Consider the following 17221-nt stretch of genomic DNA (forward strand, 5'->3'; position numbering starts at 1 on the left):
CTTTCCTTTAACACTGTATTCTGCTTTCAAGTTTTTCCTTCCAAAATGATTCACCTCACACTTTTCAAGGTTAAACTCCATCTGCCACTTCTCAGCCCAGCTCTGCATCCTATCAATGTCCCTTTGTAGCTTCGAACAGCCCTCCACACTGTCCACAACGTATCGTCCATGAACTTAGTAATTCATTCTTCTACTCCTTCATCCAAATCATTCACAAAAATCACAAATAGAGGAGGACCCAGAACAGATCCTTCTGGTACACCACCCGTAACTGAGCACCATGTTGAATATTTTCCATCTGCTCCCTCCCTTTGTCTTCTAAGGGTCAACCAATTCTGAATCCAAACTGCCACATTTCCCTCTATCCCATGCCTCCTTACCTTTTGCATGAGCCTACCATGGGGAACCTTATCAAACACCTTACTTAAATCCATGTATACCACATCCACTGCTCTACCTTCATCCACCTGTTTGGTCACCTCTTCAAAGAAATAGTTCTGGGCTGTTGTGGCTCATTTGAACAGTGTTTTCACGCAACTTCATTTGTGGGTGTTGGGGTGGTTATTGTTGAAATTTAGGCCTTGATCGGTGTGTGTGGCTTTTCTGTATACTTTGGTCAGAAATTCCCATTTGGCTCTGTGTTCTACCATTACGTCCAGGAACGGAAGCTGTTTGTTCTTTCCTTCTTCTCTGGTGAATTTGATGCCATTGAAAATAGCTTACCCACTATAGACAGAACCAACGTAACATACAAGATTGCATGCAAGGACTGCGACAAACATTACATCGGACAGAGAGGAAGAAAACTGGCTACAAGAAAACATGAACACCAACTAGCAACAAGAAGACATGACCAACACCCACGGGCCTCCATACACATAGACAAGGAGATTCAATGAAAACTGGAATAAATGCGGATGCTGTAAATCAGGAGCAAAAACCAAGTTGCTGGAAAATCTCTGCTGGTCTGGCAGTATCTATGAAGGAAAAAACAGAGGTAACGTCAGAGTCACCAAACCCTAAACATTAACTCTGTTATTTCTTTCACAGATGCTGCCAGACCTGCTGAGCATTTCCAGCAACTTGATTTTTGAAGAAGGTTCTATTGGGACAATGTCAAGATCCTAGGACAAGCATGAGAATTTCTAGAGGCCTGGTTCTCTACCAAGGTAGCCATTTGGGCGGCATGGTGGTTCAGTGGTTAGCACTGCTGCCTCACAGCACCAGGGACCCAGGTTCAATTCTAGCCTCAGGCGACTGTCTGTGTGGAGTTTGCGCATTTACCCTGTGTTTCCTCCGGTGCTCCGGTTTCCTCCCACAGTCCAAAGAGGTGCAGGTTAGGTGGATTGGTAATGCTAAATTGCCTGTAGTGTTTTGGGATGTGTAGATTAGGTGGGTTACTGGGGGACAGGACTGGGTGGGATGCTCTGAGATTCAGTGTGGACTTGTTGGGCAAAAGGGCCTGTTTTCACACTATGATCAAGTAAAATTTAACTCGACCATATATACACACCACTACAAAGAAAAATTGGAAATCAGATAATCAATTCCTACAAACTTCAGAGTTCAAATAGCAAGCGGAAGAATACGGCAATGCTTCATTGGAGACTGCACTGATGGTGTTACTCAGCAGGGTAATGAAATACCTGCAAACTAATAATCAAGCTCAGTGAGTAAACCAACCACAGTATCCACAACCATGGCTACAAATCTACTCAAGAACATTATGCTGTTTGCCTAGGCTCCTGGTATCCTGTTGCCCACAATGGCAAAAATCAGAGTTTATTCTGCCAATTCCACTGCAATAACAAAAAGAACATTTGCAGGCAAATGCAAGGGTGAAAAACAGAAGGTAGCATCCATTCTCTACTGGCTTCAAGCTGAAGGGCTTAATGTGAAACTATGCAAAGCTGGATGCAAAGTCAAAATAAAAAATTGTTGTGCTTACTGTGTGGGTCTGACCAACAGTTTTCTTCCCATTCTGACAGGAGGAGGTGGCAAAGGTTTGCTTCTTGGTATTGAGCGAGTCAATGAAAATCTCTGTACTAGATCGAACCCTGAAAGTTAGAGGATAAGCATTTGCAGGTCAGTATACAGAGTAGATTCAATAACACTGCTGGCACAGCGCAGACAGATCAGTATAAAGTCTAGATACAGTAACAACATAGAACATAGAACACTACAGCACAATACAGGCCCTTTGGCCCTCAGTATTGCGTTGACATGTGAAACTAAACTAAAGCCCATCTAACCTACACTATTCCATTATTATCCATATATTTATCCAATGACTATTTAAATGCCCTTAAACTTGGCGAGTCTACTACTGTTGCAGGCAGGGCATTCCAAGCCTTTACTATTCTCTGAATAAAGAACCTATCTCTGACATCTGTCCTATATCTATCACCCCTTAATTTAAAGCTATGTGCCCTCATGCTAGCCATCTCCATCTGAGAAAAAAGCCTCTCATTGTCCATCCTATCTAATCCTCTGATCATCTTGTATGTCTCTATTAGGTCACCTGCTGACAATGTGTGCAGACCAGTCTACAAGTCACCAGATCTGAAACGGTGACTCTGTTTGTCCTTTATAAATGCTGTCAGATCTGCTGGGCTTTTCCGGCAACATTGTTTTTGTTCTGCAATTCGATACAAAATTGGCTTAACGGTAAGAGACATAGAGTGGTGGTAGACGGTTGTTGTTCAGACTGGAAGCCTGTGACTACCGTTGTGCCACAAGTAGCAATGCTCCGTCCACTGTTGTTTATCATTTATTTAAATGATTTGGATGAGAAAATAGGAACGATGGTTAGTAAGCTTGTGGGTAACACCAAAATTGCTGGTCATAGTGGACAGTGAAGAAGGTTATCCAAGAGTACAATGGGATCTTGATCAAGTTGGCCAGTTCGTCAAGGAATGGAGGATGGATTTCAATTTAGATAAATGCGAGGTGCTGTATTTTGTTAAGACAAACCAGGGCGGAACTTACAAAATTATATTATTTAATGGTAAGGCTACGCAGGTAGATAGATACCTGAAAATGGCATCACAGGCAGACAGAGTGGTGAAGAAGGCATTTGGCATGCTTGCCTTCATCAGTCAGCACTGAATACAGGAGTTGGGACCTCATATTACAGCTGTCCAAGACTTTAGTAATGCCACTTTTGGAGTACTGCATACAATTCTGGTTGCTCTGCTAAAGGAAGGATGTTATTCAACTGGAAAGGGCATAAAAAAAATTACAAGAATGTTACCAAGACTGGAAGCTTTGAGTTATAAGGAGATTAGACAGCTGGGACTTTTTTCCCCAGAACTTTGGATGCTGAGGGATGACTTTATAGAGGTTATAGAGGGGCATAGTTAGAGTGAATAGCCAAGATCTTTCCCCCAGGGTAGGAGAGGCCAAAACTAAAGGGCATAGGTTTAAGACGTGAGGGAAAATATTTGAAAGGAACCTGAGGGGCAACTCTTTCAGACAGACATATAGAACAAGTTACCAGAGGGAATGGTAGAGGTAGGCACAATTACAACATTTAAAAGACATTTGGGCAGGTACCTAATTAGGGAGGTTTTAGAGGGAAATGGACCAAACGCAGGCAAATAGAACTAGTTCATTTTAGGAAACCTGGTGGGCATGGACGAGTTAGGCTAATGGTCTGTTCCCATGTTGTATGACTATGAATCTCTGGCTCCACTGACATAATGTGTGCAGATCAGTATACAGAGTAAATTAGATAACACTGCTGACGCAGTGACTTTAAATCAGTACATAGAGTAGATAGGGTAACAATACTGTACATTAATCTATACATATTTCGTCAAAGTAGTAACAGTAACATTGCTGGCAAAATGACGAAGATCAATATATGAAGTAAATATGACAATATTGCAGACACAGCACAGACAAATCAGTGTACAGTAGATACAGTAACACAGTGTGTGCAGATCGTATACAGAGAGGATAAACTACCATAGTTCATTGTGTATGGAAATGAGTGTATAGAGTAGATACAGCAACACTGCTGATAGTGTATGCAGATTTGGAGTGGTGTGGTGTCACAGTGTTAAGCACTGCTGCCTCACTGCACCAGGGACTCAAGTTTGATTCCAGCATATTCTCCTGCTGTCTGCGTGGGTTTTCCTCCCATAGTCCAAAGATGTGCAGGCTGCATGTATTGGCCATGCTAAATTGCCCATAGTGTTCAGGCACGTGTAGAATAGGTGGTTTATAGGGGGATGTGTCTAGGTGGGATGCTCTGAGGGGCGGTGTGGAATGGTTGGGCTGAAGGGCCTGTTTTCCACACTGCAGCGATTCTATGATCTATGATATGATTAACGGGAGTTTCAGTGATGATTCTAACATAAGGAATGGCAAAACAGCGACTAACAGACAGGTTGATGAAGGGTCTAGGCCCAAAACGTCAGCTTTTGTGCTCCTGAGATGCTGCTTGGCCTGCTGTGTTCATCCAGCTTCACACTTTGTTACCAACAGACAGGTAACTGTATTTTACAATTGCAATTTAAATGGTTTATGATGATTTCCATGCAGCTTTCTTTGGCGTCAAAGTGTAAATAAACTTACACTTAATTAAGAAAGTAACTGAAATAAATTAAGTTCTAAGTTTGGGCCCGTTTATGCATATGGAACTATTCTGTGATTGACAAAGAGAGAGAAAGTATTTTGGAATGAATCTGATCTTAATCCACTGAACGGGAATATCCATACGATTGTGGAACAATTGTTTAACTTAGCACCCAATATTATCCATATCAACTTCATTGGAGGAGTTAAGTTAAGCAGGATGTAAACGTAAAGGTGCTCTCCATTTCATTAGTTTCCTGTTCAGTGAGTTTTGTTAAAAATGGCTCCTATCTGTGTGTGACCTTGTTATGTATTGGGCAGCTGGGCATTCAATAAACAATTCAAAATTTGGAACAAACAGTTCTGGATCATGTTTCCTATTGGTCATAATCTACAGTCAGAAAGCAGACCTGAGACGAAATAAGGGGAGCTTAGAGATGGAACTGGGGACTATCTACCTGTGATCTTCTCTACTAGTTAAGCATGTTGTCAAAAGTCAGCACATCTAGTGTCCAATAGTGATCTATCCTTGGCTTCTATCTATCATTGACAGACAGTGACATCATAAGGTCATAACTTATAGGAACAGAAGTAAGCTTTCAGCTAACATGTCCTCTCAACTATCCGAATTAAATCATGGATGGTTGGATTATCATCAACTCCCTTTTCCCTATAAGAATTAAGAATTAGAAGCAGGAGTAGGCAATTCAACCCCTGAGCCTATTCTGTTACTTGGTACAATCATCGCTGATCTCATCACGGCCTCAACTCCACTTTCTTGCCAACTCTCCATAACCTTTAAAATGGTGCTAATTAAAAATATGTTCATCTCCCCCTCAAAATTACTCACTGTCCCAGCAGCTACCATAATTTGGGGTAGTGAATTCCACACATTCATGACTCTTTGAGAGAAATAATTCTTCTGCATTTTTGTTTTAAATCTACTACCTCTTTCCAAAAACTACAACATCTATGCTAGATTATCCTATATGAGGACACATCCTTTCTACATCTACTTTGTCAAGCCCCTTTAGAATTTTGTATACCTCAATTAAATCTCCTCTCATTCATCTAAACTCCAGAGAGTACAAGTTTAATACTCAATCCCTCTTCATAAGACATGTGAAGACACGACTTCAAATTACACATGTACACCGACAGCACCCAGCTCTACCTGACTAGTGCTTCTCTCACCATCAACATTTGTAAGTATTAATTTTCCCTAACTTATCTTGGAGCAATTACATTTTCAACAGGACATGACTGCTGTTGTATGGCTTTGCTGGCTCACAATGCTGTTGTAAAGTTCTTGAGAAGACTGCTGCCAGCATCCTCTTCAAGCGTCGGAAACTATACAGCCTGCTTAGCCGAGTGTCGAGAGAGGAAAAACACTTGCTGGTCAAATTAAAAGTGCTCCTGCATTGAAGAGAAGTAGCTTATCGAGCTTTAAGAAGATTTGTAGCTCAGTTGAGGTTCTGGATGTGAGTTTGCTCACTGAGCTGGAAGGTTAGTTTTCAGACATTTCATCACCATTCTAGGTAACATCATCAGTGAGCCTCCGGCGAAGCGCTGGTGTTATGTCCCGCTTTCTATTTATTATAATATTAATATTCTATTAATAAATAGAAAGCGGGACATAACACCAACGCTTCGTCGGAGGCTCACTGATGATGTTACCTAGAATGGTGATGAAACGTCTGAAAACTAACCTTCCAGCTCAGCGAGCAAACTCACATCCAGAAGTAGCTTATTGCTTGCTGTTGACCAATTACAGTTTACACTGATATGATTGACATTGTTATGAAGATTATGAGGAGGACCAAATTTTGGGTCACAATTCTTTGAGATACTGTTCTTCCCACAAGTCCATTTGACACAATTCTCACAGACAGGAGTAAGCTCATTCCTATTAACCTTCTCAGACTCATATAACAGTAGTGACTCAAGGTCTTATATTTTTGCAAATCCCCTCTGAAACAATTGTAGACGGAATATTTCTCTTCGATACAGATTCTAACTCAAACTTTTAATAACGGATTTCCACTTTCCCATGCTACGTTACTAAATTCAAGTCACTGAATACATTTACTGAATACATCGACAGAATTGTCAAGAGCAAAACTCCAACGTAGATAACTTTCAACTGTGATACAAATAACATACAGAAAGACTATTGTAAGTGCTGTTTTTGCATGAGTCTGATACAATCGCTTACTTACTGATTACGAAAAACAGATTATTGTGAGACGTGGTTTATATTGTTGAAACATACACACATGTATATGATGTGTTGAAAGATATACACATGTAGTTCTAGGACACCTACCTTTCCATTTATATACTGAATAACCTTACAGTTCTTAAACTACGATATTCTCACACCGGTTTAAAATCTGCTTTGGTAGTGCAAGTTGCTAAAAAAGTTTATACCACCACAATTACAGCTGGCCAAACTAAGGCTGAGGCTGTTCTTTTCACTCCCAAGATTTCTGCTTCTTGTGCCGATGTTGTCTCCAGAGTGTCAGCCCTCTGATTGCAATGGCCCCTTTAAAATACAGTTCTCTAGGCCATCCCCAAGTACATTGCTTACTATCATTTACTATGTCAGCAATGGTTACCAACATGCTGATTCCTCCTATGTAGTTACAGCAGTTTAATACAGCAATGTAATTAACATTATCCCAGGAAAAAATGTTATGACAGACAGTATTGGATATTTTAATTTCCCTATTAATTGAGCTGGGCTGTCTCAGAAACAGCTCTACCAGAACTCTGATCTATTGTTCCATCTGAAACCTCGCAGCATTGTCTCAACAACAGTCATTCAATATAGTCAATCAAGGTAAATGGTTTGAATATGTGTCCTGATCCAATTTGACACGAATTCTGCAAGCTTTTTGGCTCATGATCTCTGTTCCCTTCCTTGCATTTTGCTCATTTTGCCAATGCTGCATTTAGTATCCCAAAAGAGCTGTTACTTATTTAAAAAGGGACATTCCACTACCTACATTTCTCTCCTTTTGTCGCAATGACTTCATGAATTTGGTTCAAAATTTCATTAGCTGTTGGCATGAGGTGGGAGGCCCTCAGGTTTAAATGCTTGCATAATTTCTTCAACAGTCAAAATGTTAAAACCCATTATAGTAAAAGAAAAGTTAACAAAAAACTTTATATATAGAGAACTTATTAAAGGTGTGTTACGTAAGTAAAACAGTTACATTGAAAAGAGCAAATCCACACAACTAATAGCAAAATGCATGCTTTGCATTATCACTGCAGTTAAAGTCACCAGTTGCAATAACCAACATTTCTTGGAGTTCCTTCATGATACTTAACTATACGGCTCATTTATTTTGTGTCATGCTGAAGTTCATTGGTCTGGAGAGCTCCCCTTTCCACTGGGCAAACTTGACAGATAGAATGGTGAAGTATACCAGAGTCAATATGATGTTGTTGATTGCCAAGTATGAAAGGAGGTGGATCCATGGTTGTATCTGGAAATTCATGCTCCAGTCCCAGAAATCTTCCCATCAGGTAGTGATATTAACTATCTATCTCACCCTTCAATTCTTTCATCTGTTGTACTACTTATGGGTGCCAGTCAAATTGTAATCAGACCTGATCCAACCTCTCTGGCAGGAGTTTATTTCCTGTGACATATTTTTCAATGTAATTCCCAAAGAGTATCCTTTAATTCATCACTTGCATCAATGACAGTCATTTGCCTTCTGTGAATGTCTATCAGCTCGATGGGACCTATTCTTGTGGGATGTGAGGACTGATACAGAAGGTCACATCAGGGACATTACATAGCATTGTCCCAAACTGGCACTCCTCAAGTGACACAGTATTTACCCTCACTGCATAGGCAACTCTAGTAATGTTGGTCGACAAGCTCCGAACCTTGAAGGTACAGGCTAAATGAATGCTTATCCTTGGGGATGACCCTGTGAACTATACATATAGAACTGTAGGGTTACTCCAGAAATAGAAGGAAAGACAGGTTTCATAGAACTACATGTGTATATCTACATTTCAGCAATAATGATGCACATCTCATGATAAATTACATCTTACTATCAGTTAGTGAGCAAGGGAATAAAGACATGCACAAAAATGACACACTCTCCATTGTTTTTAATTGTAATTGCTTTGGTAGAAATGGTAACAATTCAACAGGAGTTACCTGAAGTTTCAACATGCTGTTGTTGTGATTGTTTGAACTGCTGCCCCTCCAATTGAATGGTTGGACATAAGCCATCTGTGAGCATGGGGGAGAGGAAAGTCTTTGTTAGATATGCTGTTAACAAAATCCCCTCGGACTTAAGTGAGGCAAAATTATGATCATTGTAAACACATATGTTGTAAATAAACCAAAAGCAAGCAAATCATTAAAAAAAGACAGACGTTCATTTTTATTTAAGTTAAAGGAGTTAGGAGTTATGGAGAAATGCAGCGAATGAAGACAGAGATAAGCAATGATTAATGTTATAGGATAACAGGTCTGAGGGGACAAATGGCCCACTCTGTTATTGAATGAACCATGAGCAGCTGTTTCAAGTTCCACAGAGCAGAAGGTAATCATTTTGGGTACTGGCCGATCATTTCAGCAATTTCTTCACCTGATCCTTGGTAAAATATCGTGACATACTCTTTGTTCCTCACTAAAATGAGGATAGAATCTCAGCACCTAGCAGCACATCCTATGTAGCCCAAGAGCCACAGGGAACTCAACTTCCTGAGATGGTGATATAGGCTCAGCAGTATATTCACTAACAAAAACATCTAGATGGCGCCATTGTAGTGCACAGGTAGAAATTCAGGGAAAGAAAGGAAAATTACAAATAATCGAATTAGACCCATTAAGTCTGTCTTTTTAGTGGTCCCACTCATCTTCTAACAGCTCCCCTTACTCCTGAGCATTTCTTGAACTTGCCCGATTTAAGAGGAGTTATGACAGCATCACAGTATTGTCACTGGACTAGAAGCCAAGCAACCCTGGTAATGCTCTGGGGACTTGGGTTTGAATAGCAGAGGGTGAGGGTACAATTCCAAAGTAAAAATCTGGAATTTGATGACCACAATATTACTGTCAGTTGTTATAATAATTTATGTTGCTCACTAGTGTCATTAGGAAAATGAACTGCTACCTTACCTCAGATAACAAAGTGTAGAACTGGATAAACACAGCAGGCCAAGAAGCATCTTAGGAGCACAAAAACTAATGGTTCTGGCCTAGACCCTTCATCAGAAGTGGGGGAGGGAGCAAGGGTTCTGAAATAAATAGGGAGAGAGGGGGAGGCAGATTGAAGATGGATAGAGGAGAAGATAGGTGGAGTGGAGACAGACGAGCAGTTTCAAGGCCGAACAGATTACAAGAGAGTTGCAGTGGGAGAGATAAACCTCAGGGGATCTCTCTCCCAACGCAACTCTCTTGTAATCTCTTCGGCCTTGAAACTGATGGTCTGTCTCCTCTATACCTATCTTTTCCTCTATCCATCTTTGATCTGCCTCCACCTCTCTCCCTATTTATTTCAGAACCCTCTCCCCCTCCCCCATTTCTGATGAAGTGTCTAGGCCCGAAACGTCAGCTTTTGTGCTCCTAAGATGCTGCTTGGCCTGCTGTAATCATCCAGCTCTACATTTTGTAATCTCGGATTCTCCAGCATCTGCAGTTCCTATTACCTTTGCTACCTTACCTGATTTGGTATATGTGATTCTAGAACAATGGCAAAATGGTTGATTCTGAACTGTCCCTTGAAATGGCCCTAACAAGCCACTGAGTTTCATCAACTGGTTAAAAACCCCTCAAAAGAATGGAATTTGACAGGCTGCCAGGCAATGTGACTATGGCAGGCCTAATCCTGTCAATCTTGGGTGCATCTGCACCAAACAGACCTGCAAGAAGGTGGCTCTCCACCAACTTCCCAAGGGCAAATAGGGAAAGTCAATAAATTCTGGCCCAGACAGCATTGCTTATATCTGAAGAATGAGCAAAAGGATTTTTAAAAATCTCCGGTAATGCAATCTACTGTTCTTTATCTTTTGGTGGAAAGGTTTCATCTGCCTACCTCATTCCCTATTCCCAACATTGTAATTTGTGTCCCTGGTGTGTGAATCTTTCAGAACCACGGCCAACAGTTTGAAAGATGTTTTTCCATCACTTACTCATAAAGATTTTACAATCTTTGTTTGCTTTCAAATACAATTGTGCACATATACTCTGATTTGCAAATGGTCCCAAGAGAAGCATGTTCTGAAAGCACTCAATTGCAACAGTACTTTAGAACTCAATCTCTGCACTAAATACATTGCTAAGTATATTGAGTTAATCCCATGATTAAATATAAATATGGATTCCTAGCAACATGACAGTTGAATTTTCTTACTGATGAGGAAGGTTTAAAAGGCAATGAAATAATTACACTGTATTGACGTACTGCAGACAAGGTAAACAAAACAAGTTGTGATTATCATTCCAGCTTCATCTAAAAATAACCTTTCATACCCACTTACTGTGAAGCAAATAGAACATTCAAAGCATCTATAAAGTGATTGAAACACATGGCAAAAATTTAGCCAGGTTCAAAGTCAGGTTAACAAGAAAATCAAATGTCTCCCAAGTACAAATTAAATTTCAACTGATCACCGTTTGTGTCACAGTGAATGCATCATCCTGTTGTGCAAAGAGTGAACAGGATATGTCTAGAAGTTGAAATTGGCATATTGGAGATTCACTCAACAATCTGTTAGCGAACATCAAAAAATGTACATCACTAAAATACTATTACTTATACAGAAGGCTAAACTTTCTGTCTATTCTTCTAAAAAGTGGAGTAGAATCTTAGAATAAAAACAAATTGCTGAAAATACTCAGCAGGTCTGGCAAAATCTGTGGGGTGAGAAAAAGAATGTTTTGACTCTGACGTGCCTCTCCTTTGGAAAGTCTGAAGTTATGCTGAAGAAGAGTCAAATTGGACTCGAAAATCCATAAGCGTAGATCTACAGACCTGATGAGTTTCTCCAGTATGCACTATTTATTTTCTATTTCAGATCTCCTTTTAACAGAATCTTAGAAGATGGCACGTAGGAGTTAGATGACTGCTACTGTTGATTTACTGCAACTAAGAAACAAGCAGGCAGACTGATGTGGTACTTTAGTAACAATCACAAAAACATGTAGAATTCAATGAGCCTTTGAACAATGAAACAGATTCTTCAAAAAGGTGAGAACATTCAAAGCTTCTGTGAGAACAGGAGACTTGGAAGACACAAGGAGGAATTCCATGTAAGTGACTTTGTCTTTGGGAACGATGAGTACTATAGCGCACACTACATTTTACACACACTACGCGCACACACTCACAATCCACCAAGTGCACTTGTACAAGCAACCCGCAATAATAGGACCTTTTGCCTTCCCATTGGAAAGACAGATCTTCAAGCAAGGTGGGCCTGAAGCTATGACAGACTGATCTTACTTTAAGCTTTTCAGCATCTTTTATCCATATCGATTTCTAATCTTTTTAATCCTCATTTCTGTCTTTTGTAGCAAGTAAGTTTATCTCTGTTTTTTTCTCGAACAACTAAAAGCAACAAGTATGCAAAAAAGACAACCTTTATCTTGTTTAAAACTGCAAGTTTTCATTATTTTTAAATGGGAATACTTGATAAACTAGAAGGGGCTAAATGACCTATATGAAGTCACAGTTCATCGGCCAGTCAGCAGACATGCCTGATGTGGCTGGGACAGAAAAAGACCCTGCTCACCAATGCAAGATATAATCTTGCCAATTTACTTTACAGACAACTTAAAGAATAAGAAGAGTCTGCCTATCTATCTGTATGCCCATTCATGTGAAATTTGCAAATGTAGCACACAAGTCCCAATGCATGTTTTTGACAATACAGAAAAGTTTGGAAAAGGACTTGAATTTATTTAGCGAATTTCACTTCCTCAGAATAGCCAAAGAATTTTACAGCCAATGAAGTACCTTTTTTAAATGCAGTCACATTGCATAATATTCATTGTAGCAGCCAATTTGCACATAGCAATGTCCTGCAAACAGCAATGTCACAATCGCTAGCTTTAGTACTGTCGGTTAAGGAATAAATATTAGTTAGGACATGGGAGAATAGTCCCCCTTGCTTACTTCAATATAGTGCCATGGGATCTTTTAGCTCCATCTGGGATGAAAGGCAAGGCCTTGGAATAACATCTGATTCGAAAAGATAGCACCTTCAGTAGTACCTTCGAGATGGGTTTGTGAGGCATAATAAACATAGAATAGCTAACGATTGTGACCGTGTCCCTAATCCAGGTCATTCCTTTGGTAGACCATGTACTGTCTATCCTAACAAAGATCTAAGTATACTAATAAAAAGGGAATTTTAACCTCATTCCATCCTCACCAAAACAGGTGAAGGTTAAAATGGAAACAGGGTGCTTGCACTGAATTAGCTTAGATTAAATTAGATTACCTACAGTGTGGAAACAGGCCCTTCGGCCCAGTAAATCCACACCGCCCCTTGAAGCATCCCACCCAGACCCATCACCCTAAACACTACAGGCAATTTAGCAGGGCCGATCCACCTAGGTGGCACATAGAAAAGTACAGCACAGTACAGGCCCTTCGGCCCACGATGTTGTGCCGTGGAATAATCCTAATCCAAAATTAAAATAGCCTAACCTATGTTCCCCTCAATTCACTGCTGTCCATGTGCATGTCCAGCAGTCGCTTAAATGTCACTAATGACTCTGTTTCCACGACTTCCGCTGGCAAAGTATTCCATGCGCTCACAACTCTCTGGGTGAAGAACCTCCCTCTGACGTCTCCTCTATACCTTCTTCCTAACACCTTAAAACTATGACCCCTTGTGGCAGTCAATCCTGCCCTGGGGAAAAGTCTCTGGCTATCAACTCTATCCATGCCTCTCATTACCTTGTACACCTCGATCAGGTCGCCTCTCTTCCTCCTTCTCTTCAGAGAGAAAAGTCAGTGCTCAGTCAACCTCTCCTCGTAAGACAAGCGCTCCAGTCCAGGCAGCATCCTGGTAAACCTCCTTTGCACCCTCTCCAAAGCCTCCACATCTTTCCTATAATAGGGCGACCAGAACTGGACACAATATTCCAAATGTGGTTCACCATCTTTGGACTGTGTCCACCATCCTTGGACTGTGGGAGGAAACCAGAGCACCCAGAGGAAACCCACGTAGACACGGGGAAAATGTGCAAAACTCCACACAGACAGTAGCCTGAGGCTGGAATCGAAGCTGGGTCCCTGGTGCTGTGAGGCTGCAGTGCTAACCACTGAGCCACCATGCCACTCCATTTCCTGTTAGAATTCCTGTTCTCTGGTGACCATTTGAGCTTGCCGGACTCTAAGCATGGGAATGCTGCCTGCACAGAGAAGTGGGAAGCCACTTTCAATGATGTGTGAGCGTCTATGTGCCATCATCTGGGACACGAATGTTATTTTAACTGCAGCTTCCATTTAAGGTTCAGATGGTGTCAGCCTTATCAGAAGCCCTGAGGCAAGGAGGACCAGGAACGTCTGGGATTGTTAAAAGCCAGGGACAGGACATGAACAAGTCCAGATGCTGGTCTTCATTTTAAAAAAAGCTTTCCAAATTTGAATGGAATTTTAACTTGTCTGTGGTTATGTGCAGATGATGACCAAGTTCCTGTGTGTTTCCAACACTTTCAGATTTTATTCACAATAATTTCACCTCACCTCCTACATTCCTGTCCTAACTATATTCAATAAAGTAATATAACAAACCTTTCACTTCACAAAATCTATCTTCCATGTTTTTAAAACATGCCCTACTGGTGAATCTGCAAAACAAATTGATTGTTTTCATCCCACAAGCTATGCTGAATCCATTTTCACTTGGGAATATTAAGATATAACAACAACATGAACATTTATTTATACAGTAAACACAACAATGTAAAATATCCCTCGCAGGACTATCACCAGCAAAATTTGGCATCAGGTCACATAACTTAATAACATAACAACTAAGAGCAGGGGTAGAAAGTTCAGCCCCGCAAGCCTGCTCTGCTATTCAAAACAATCAAAGCTGATCTCATCTCGACTTCAACATTCTTGCCCACACTCCATAATATCTCTATCTGTTACGAACTTAAAAGTTGGTCTACCTCTTCCTTAAATTTACTCCATGTCCCAATATCCATCACAACATCATTGAATCCCTACAGTGTAGAAACTGGCCCTCTGGCCCAACAAGCCACACCAACTCTCAGAACATCTCACCCAGATCCATCCCCCTATTCTACACCTCCCTGAACACGATGGGCAATTTAGAATGGTCTATCTACTTAGCTTGCACATCTTTGGACTGTGGGAGGAACTGGAGAACCCAGAGGAAACCCACACAGACACAGGGAGAATGTGTAAACTCCACATAGACCGTTGCTCAAGGGTGGAATCAAACCCACTGTGAGGCAAAGTGCTAACCACTGAGCCACCATGCTGCCTTGGGCAGTGAATTCCATAGACTCAAGACCCTATAAGGGATGTAATTCCTCCTCCTCTGTTTAAATACAGGGTTAACAGAAAGATTCTTAGCAGCGTGGAGGAGCAGAGGGGTCTTGGGATTCATGTCCACAGTTCCATGAAAGCTGCCACCCTGGTGGATACAGTTATTAAGAAGGCATATGGTATGTTAGCTTTCCTTAATAGAGGGATTGAATTCAAGAGCCGTGAAGTTATGCTCCAGCTAGACAAAAGCCTGGTTCGGCCACATCTGGAGTACTGTGTCCAGTTCTGGTCACCTTATTACAGGAAAGATGTCGAAGCATTGGAAAAGGTGCAGAGGAGATTTACCAGGCTGTTGCCTGGAATGGAGGGAAGGCCTTACGAGGAAAGGTTGAGAGCGCTATGGCTTATCTCTCGAAGGATGAGAGGTGACTTGATAGAGGTGTACAAAATGATCATAGGTATAGATAGAGTGGGTAGCCAGAGACACTTTCCTAGGGTGCAGGTATCTATTACAAGGAGGCATAGTTTTAAAGTGAGTGGAGATAGATATAGGGGAAACATCACAGGTAGGTTCTTTACTCAGGGAGTGGTCGGGGCCTGGAATACTTTTCTGGAAAAGATAGTGGAGTGGGCCTCATTAAGGGCATTTAAGGGACTATTAGATAGGCATATGGATGATAGTATAAGGTAGGGGTGGAGGTTAAGTGGACCTTAGGTTTAGGGTAAAAGTTTGACACAACATCATGGGCTGAAGGGCCTGTGATGTACTGTTCTGTGTTCTACATTCTATGTTCTAAATCTGCCACATCCTTATCCTAAAATTATGACTTATTCCAGATTGCTGCATATGAGGAAACATTCTTTAACATCTACTCTGTCAATCCCCTTTAACAGCTTATATACTTCAACTAGATTTTCTCGTTTTCTTCTAAACTTCAGAGACTGTAGGCCTACACTGCTCAATCTCTGTTTATAAGACAAGCCCTTCATCTCTGAAGTCGATCCAGTCAACCTCCTCTGAACTTCCTTCAATGTAACTACAGCCCCTTTCAAGTCAGGGATCCCAACTGTCCACAATACATAGAACATAGAACAGTACAGCACAGAACAGGCCCTTCAGCCCACAATGTTGTGCCGACCATTGATCCTCATGGATGCACCCTCAAATTTCTGTGACCATATGCATGTCCAGCAGTCTCTTAAATGACCCCAATGACCTTGCTTCCACAACTGCTGCCGGCAACGCATTCCATGCTCTCACAACTCTCTGCGTAAAGAACCTGCCTCTGACATCCCCTCTATACTTTCCACCAACCAGCTTAAAACTATGACCCCTCGTGCTAGCCATTTCTGCCCTGGGAAATAGTCTCTGGCTATCGACTCTATCTATGCCTCTCATTATCTTGTATACCTCAATTAGGTCCCCTCTCCTCCTCCTTTTCTCCAATGAAAAGAGACCGAGCTCAGTCAACCTCTCTTCATAAGATAAGCCCTCCAGTCCAGGCAGCATCCTGGTAAACCTCCTCTGAACCCTCTCCAAAGCATCCACATCTTTCCTATAATAGGGCGCCCAGAACTGGACGCAGTATTCCAAGTGCGGTCTAACCAAAGTTTTATAGAGCTGCAACAAGATCTCACGACTCTTAAACTCAATCCCCCTGTTAATGAAAGCCAAAACACCATATGCTTTCTTAACAACCCTGTCCACTTGGGTGGCCATTTTAAGGGATCTATGTATCTGCACACCAAGATCCCTCTGTTCCTCCACGCTGCCAAGAATCCTATCCTTAATCCTGTACTCAGCTTTCAAATTCGACCTTCCAAAATGCATCACCTCGCATTTATCCAGGTTGAACTCCATCTGCCACCTCTCAGCCCATCTCTGCATCCTGTCAATGTCCCGCTGCAGCCTACAACAGCCCTCTACACTGTCAACGACACCTCCGACCTTTGTGTCGTCTGCAAACTTGCTGACCCATCCTTCAATTCCCTCGTCCAAGTCATTAATAAAAATTACAAACAGTAGAGGCCCAAGGACAGAGCCCTGTGGAACCCCACTCACCACTGACTTCCAGGCAGAATATTTTCCTTCTACTACCACTCGCTGTCTTCTGTTGGCCAGCCAATTCTGT

The 17221-nt window shown here is 41.4% G+C and overlaps 1 protein-coding gene across 1 annotated transcript in view; it reads right to left on the reverse strand.

The window, feature by feature from the left end:
• LOC125452853 (collagen alpha-1(XXII) chain-like) overlaps positions 1 to 17221 on the reverse strand; it is a 444116-nt gene that overhangs the window by 404590 nt on the left and 22305 nt on the right. Inside the window, exons 3-4 of the mRNA XM_059645502.1 lie at positions 8768 to 8842; positions 1949 to 2057 (exon numbers count right to left, since the gene is read on the reverse strand). Coding sequence (XP_059501485.1) covers positions 1949 to 2057; positions 8768 to 8842 — 184 coding nt within the window. The remainder of the gene's footprint in view (positions 1 to 1948; positions 2058 to 8767; positions 8843 to 17221) is intronic.

Source organism: Stegostoma tigrinum, chromosome 4 (assembly GCF_030684315.1).
Source record: "Stegostoma tigrinum isolate sSteTig4 chromosome 4, sSteTig4.hap1, whole genome shotgun sequence".
Classification (NCBI taxonomy): domain Eukaryota; kingdom Metazoa; phylum Chordata; class Chondrichthyes; order Orectolobiformes; family Stegostomatidae; genus Stegostoma; species Stegostoma tigrinum.